Source organism: Myotis davidii, unplaced genomic scaffold (genome assembly GCF_000327345.1).
Source record: "Myotis davidii unplaced genomic scaffold, ASM32734v1 scaffold734, whole genome shotgun sequence".
NCBI lineage: Eukaryota > Metazoa > Chordata > Mammalia > Chiroptera > Vespertilionidae > Myotis > Myotis davidii.
The window spans coordinates 236,404-243,052 of NW_006286300.1; the positions used below are offsets into that span (position 1 = coordinate 236,404).

A 6,649-nucleotide genomic window follows, 5' to 3' on the forward strand; every position below is an offset into this window, starting at 1 on the left:
CGATCATTTAGAATTGAAGGTCAGATAAAGAGCTTCACAGATAAGAAAAAGCTAAAGGAGTTCATCACTGCCAAACCAGTATTATATGAAATGCTGAAGGGAATTCTTTAAGAACAGGAAGAAGAAGATAAAAAATTATGAACAACAAAGTGACAACAAATACATATCTATCAACAAGTGACTCTAAAAATCAAATGAATAAAAAATCTGATGAACAGAATAAACTAGTGAATGGAATAGAATGAGGGGCATGGAAATAGAACAAACTGACAATTCTCAGAGGGAAGGGGTTGTGGGGGATGGGGGAAGAGATTAGACAAAGATCTTATATGCATGTATGCATGAGCTGGGCACACACAATAGGGTGGTGAGGTTCTGGGGTAGGGGGGGAACCACGTGGAGGGGAGCTATGGGAGGAAAAAAAGAGGAACAAATGTAATAATCTGAACAATAAAGATTTACTTTAAAAAAAAATGTTTTACTGGTAGTGCACATGCCAAAAAGCCATATAAGTCTCAGAGTCCTAAAAACACAGGTGTACCCAGCACACTTCTATTGAAGTTACTTTGGCCAGAAAATGACTACATATAAAATTCTCACTACACAGCAATGGTCTATCAAAGGTTAGAACTACAGCAGGCAATAGTGTGATTTCAGTAGTTAACAAGGGCTTATGAAGATGCCCTCCCACAGAATGTGAAAAGGGATATTTTATGATTTAAGGAAGAGGCATACAGAAAAAGAAACCTGATTTAACCATTTCTAAATGTCAAAGTAAAATCCAATGAACTGAGTTAAGGGTAAGTGGTCGGGGGCGGGGGGAGGGACTAACACTTCATAGCCCTGACTGGGTAGCTCAGTTGGTTAGAGCATCATGCCAATACACCAAGGATGTAGGTCCGATCCCTGGTCAAGGCATACACAAGAATCAAATAATGAATGCATAAATAAGTGGAACAACAAATCAATGTTTCTTTTTCTTTCTCTCTCCCTCCACTTCCTATCTAAAACCAGTAAATAAAACAAAGTCATAAACCGATACTTTGCATGTATTATCTGAGTTTACCATCACAATTTTAAAGGCAACAGTAGCACTCCAAGAAATACTGCTAATAGCTGCAAAGTCAGTCAAGAGAAAAGATGACATTTGCTTGATTACCTAAGTCAGGTTATCTCCACTATCTCCACTACCTCCATCTAATTTTATGACTCCTAATTTATGCTTCCACATTAAATTGTTTCATTTCTAGTAAAAACTATCACATAAGAAGCAGAGAAAGATATCAGTATCAAATTCTATATACTTAAATAATAATTAAATTTCACTTTTTGTTTAAAAATCATAGCAATGTTTTACTGAGTGCCTACTAAATATCAGGTGCTTTACACTCATTCTTATTGGTGTTTATTAATAAAAAATAACAACCCATATAATAAATATAAATCACTTATCTATTTAATTCAATTATATGAAGTTCACCAGAACAAATTATATCTGAAATATGATGTTAGGGTATGGTAAGAAAACAGAATGGCATAAGATTATTATGTCTCCTTGGAGAAGTAAAAAATTATAAAATGAAACATGGTAGAATACTAATACTACTGCTTACCAGTTTTTCTCTGAATATGTCTCTTCCCAGCTTCCCTGAAAGCAACCATAGCCCTGAAAAAGGCTCGGAGAACCGCCCATCGGAAAACAGATACAGGATCAATTCCAATCATCCCAGAGATAAATGCATTTTTGCTACTTCTCAGAAGAGCTACAATGTCAGGGCGCATATGATCTGTATTTTTTTCCCGGAAATCCTATATGAAAAAAATACCAGTGTTATTTTTTATAGAATTATTAAACCAAGAAGATAACAGGTCACATATTTGAACAGTGATTGAATAAGGACTATAGAAGTTATTTCTGTTCTAAGTGGCTAACTGAACAAAATATCTTCTATAAAGTCCCACTCAATCCTAAAACTATTAGATTCTATATTACATTTGAATTAGAAAGTATATTCCACAATTTTATTGTACTTTATAAACCCTGGTCAGGGAGAGCTCTCCGAAAGGGTACCATGTGAAATGACAAGAAAGCTGAATAATGAAAAGGAATCAGACATAAGAAGGTCAGAAACAGCATTCCAAGCAAAAGGAACATCTACTACCCGAAGGTGATGAATATTTGAACAAGTTAGGAGAAAAGCATTAAGAGCAAGGGCTGGAGTATTCTAAACAATTACTGTTGTGAAAGACTAGACAAATAAATAAGCTATGTAGACTATATAAACCTGAATTAGGAGTCTGGATTTTATTTAAGTGTAAAGGCAAATCACTAAAAGGGTGATGACATGAGCAAACTGGTGTTTTCTAAACACCATTTGGTTGCTGTGAAGGGAATGAATTGTGCAAAGAATAGAAAAAAGGGAGACCAGCTATTGTAACATTCCAGGTAAGAGCTGACAGTGACTGGGACTATGTTGGTAGTATGAATAGAAAGGAAAAATAGTGATCATATTTATGATATGTTATGGAGGTAAAGACAAAGGACTTGTTGGTGGATTAGGGGATGGTGAGAAAATGAGGGAATTAGGTTAACAACTATATTTGGGGTTTGAGTAACTAGGTGAATAGAGGTGCCATATACTGATATGGAGAAAACTAGAGAAAAGAGGAGGTATGGAGATAGGAAATAAGGATTAAGAGATCAATTCTATCCAAGTTAAGTTTAAAATGGTAAGGATATTATAATAGCAAGTAACATTTATGAAGAGGTTACTATGTGTTGAAATTCCTCTAAGCATTTTACATGTGTTGTCTTATTTAAACTCATTTCATTCTCCTAACAACTTCCTGAGTTAATATTATTCCTATTTTATAGATGAGGAAACTGAGTAATAAAGAGGTTAACTATCTCAGCCCCTATCACACAGTAAGTGGAAGAACAAAGATTCAAACACAACCACTCATAAGCACTATACTATGTCTGCATACAGACATCAAGTAGGCAGATGGATATATGTGTCTAGAGTCCTACAGAAATTTCAGAAAATATATTTGGATATCACCCGCATATAGATTTTTAAAAATTGAGTAAGTACTTAAGGACTGTAAATAAGCAGTAAAAAACCCTGCCAAAGCATGGATGGAGGTTGGAAGGGATAGAACACAATAAAATGGCTTAAAATATCCCACAGAATGATAGGGAGGGCAAGAAGCTTACTGGAAGGAAATCCCAGACTGATATGTATAGTCTGGGCATATGGCTATAACCAAACCCAGATGGAAGGATCAAAACTTGGAGTGAATCACTACAAGTTTGTTCAGCTTTAAAAAATAGATCTAACTCAGAATTCTATGAAGAACATGCCTAATATGATGTGATCTACCCTGATGTCCAAAAGGCAGCTGGGCTCATCCTACTACTTTTAGGGATTTCCTTTCCTAATTCTTCTTTGTTCACCTGAGAACAGGAAAAAGGGGGCAAACAGGCAGAAGTCTTGGTCCCTGGCTTGTCCCTAAATACCCTTTGAGTAAAGGGTGGGGCAAAAGTAGGCTTACAGTTGTGAGTACACAAAACAGTTTATTCTTGAAACTTGTATAAAAGTTAGTAAAACTAAGTAATAACTTTCAAATCCAAAACATCGCCATTGCCATCATCATCATCATCATATTAAATAATACATTCCAAGGACAGACAAGATGTCAGGCACTAAGTTAAAAACTATACATAAACTACTCAATTCTATCAATTACTCAATATAGTAGAATCAAGTAAAAGCTACACTTCATTGATGGGTAAACAGAGAGGTACAGAAGCTTGCCAAGTCAAACATAGTAAGTACAGGTGCAAGAATTGAAACATCAATCTTTACTACCCCTAGACCATCCCATGCTATAAATTCACTGTAAAACCTAAAATTCTAGAATTCTTTACCATGATGACTGCCAAATATTGATAAAGACCTTCATTTTCCAAATGTAATGGTCGTGTCTCTCTGTCTATATAGGTGTAGATTTCTAAATACATTTCATAAACTAGTCACATTATTCTACTTTAAACTCTTCTCTTGGTTTCTATATCCCATTTTGTGATTTACTACTTACTTTTTATGCTACCCCTCTGTCTCCACTGCTGGTTTCATATTAGAAATTCTTACTATCTGGTCTTATGTACTCTTTTCATTCATCTTACACCAGGTGATCTCAAACATAATGATGGTGTGAAGCACTACCTTAGGTATAAATAAATAACATACCTGTATGATAAGGCCCAAATCTGTTTTTCCAGCTCAGATCTTTCTTGTTAAGTCTAACATACATTTCTACATTTCAAAACTGAAAGAATGCATTGTCTAGTAAAACAAGGCAGTCCTGGAATTTCCTTTGTGGGAAAGATTTAAACTACTGGTTTAAATTATTTAACAAACATGGGATTTCAAGTTTTCCTATATTTTTTGGTGTCAGTTTAAGTAATGTACATTTTTCATCAAATTTTCCATTTTATCTATGTTGTCAAATTTGTTGATAAAATGTTCATAACCTCGTAATATCTGTAAGTTATGTAATTAAGTCTTCTTTTTCATTTCTGATATCTGTAATTTGTGAATCTTTTTTTCAATAATTAGTTACCTTTTATACCTTTTACTTATATTATTTCTGTTATCTTCTTAATGATCTGACTTTTAACCTTGTCAATTTCTCTACTGTATATCTGCACTCTATTGTACTGATTTCTGTTCTTCCCTTATTTCCTTCTCCTATTTTACTGAAGTATTTTAAAATAATTCTTTACCTTTCAATTACAGTTGACATACAATATTATATTAGCTTCAGGTATACAACCAATTGATTAAATCAGGGGTCCTCAAACTATTTAAACAGGGAGTAAGTTCACTGTCCCTCAGACCATTGGAGGGCCTAACTATAGTTTAAAAAAAAACTATGAACAAATTCCTATGCACACTGCACATCTTATTTTGAAGTAAAAAAACAAAATAGAAACAAATACAACATTTGTATTTGCATGTGGCCCACGGGCCGTAGTTTGAGGACCCCTGGATTAAATATTAATATAACTTACTAAGTGAACATCACAATAAGTCTAGTACCTATCTGACACCATACATAGTTACTACTGTACTTTACAACCTGTGACTGTTTCAATAACTAGCAATTTACACATCTTAATTCCTTCCCATTTTTCACCCATGCCCCCCAATGCCTCTCCCATCTGGAAACCCATCAAAATGTTATCTGTTTCTATGAGTATTTTTGGATTATTATTTTATTTTGTTTTCTAGATTTCACATATAAGTGAAATCACATAGAATTTGTCATCCTCTGACAGACCCATTTCACTTATTATATTCCACTAGAGGCCCGGTGCACAAAAATTTGTGCACTCAGGGGGGATGGGGTGTCCCTCAGCCTGGCCTGTGCACTCTCGCAGTCTGGGACCCCTCAGGGGATGACCACCTGCTGGCTTAGGCCCACTCCCCAGGGGGATTGGGCCTAAGATGGCACTCAGACATCCCTCTGGCAGCCCGGCAGCCCTCAGGGGATGTCCACTTCCCAGCGGGGAGCAGGCCTAAACTGCAGTTGGACATCCTTAGCACTGCTGAGGAGGCAGGGGAGGCTCCCACCACCACTGCTGTACTGGCAGCCATCAGCCTGGCTTGTGGCTGAGCAGAGCTCCACCATGTGGGAGCACACGGACCACCACAGGGCAGCTCCTGCATTGAGCATCTGCCCTCTGGTGGTCAGTGTGTGTCATAGTGACCAGTCATTCCCAGTCTTTCTGCTGTTAGGGTCAGTTTGCATATTTAGCTGTCACTGGAGCTGAGAGCAGGCTCTAGCTCTGAGGCCATTGCCAGCTGAAAGCAGGTACCTGGGTTTGTTTAGATTCTATAATTGAAACTCTGTTGCCATCACTGGCCGCTCTAAGCTCTGAGGCCGCGCTGGCTGAAAGCAGGTTTCTGGGGTTTGTTTAGGTTCTATAATTGCAACATTGTTTCATCCGGAGCTCAGAGCTGAGCTGCGGTAAGCGGGGAACGTTGACTTCCTCCATCACTGGAGTAAGCAAGCCTCATGTTCATGTTCACTTCAGCTGCCTGGCTGCCAGCCGCCATCTTGGCTGGCAGTTAATTTGCATATCTTGCTGATTAACCAAAGGGGAGGGTAGCGAAGTTATGGTTAATTACCATGTTTCTCTATTATTAGATAGGATAAGTCCATCCATATTGTTGCAGATGGCAAGATTTCATTCCCTTTTATGGCTGAGTCATATACTCCATTGTATATATATATATACCACTTTTTCTTTATCCATTTGTTTATCGATGGACCCTTAGGTTGCTTCCAAATCTTGGCTATCTCTATCATCATCATCATCTACACTAATAAAAGAGAAATATGGCAATTGGCATACGACGATACCCTTTTCATTGGCTAATCAGGGCTATATGCAAATTAACTGCCAACTCAGATGGCAGTTAACCACCAACAAAGATGGCGGTTAATTTGCATATTAGGCACAATGCAGGGACGCGAAAGGGAAAGCAGGAAGAAGCCCCCTGCCACTGACAGTGATCGGAAACCCAGGGGGGCGCTAAGAGCCCCCAGGGCTGCCTTTGTTCTGGCCCCCAGCCATGAT

General features: G+C 37.5%; 1 protein-coding gene across 1 annotated transcript in view; it reads right to left on the bottom strand.

Moving 5' to 3' along the window:
* Positions 1–6,649, bottom strand: part of MYO9A (myosin IXA) — a 349,884-nt gene that overhangs the window by 187,457 nt on the left and 155,778 nt on the right. The window contains exon 13 of the mRNA XM_015560068.1: positions 1,614–1,809. Within this exon, the coding sequence (XP_015415554.1) occupies positions 1,614–1,809 (196 nt within the window). The remainder of the gene's footprint in view (positions 1–1,613; positions 1,810–6,649) is intronic.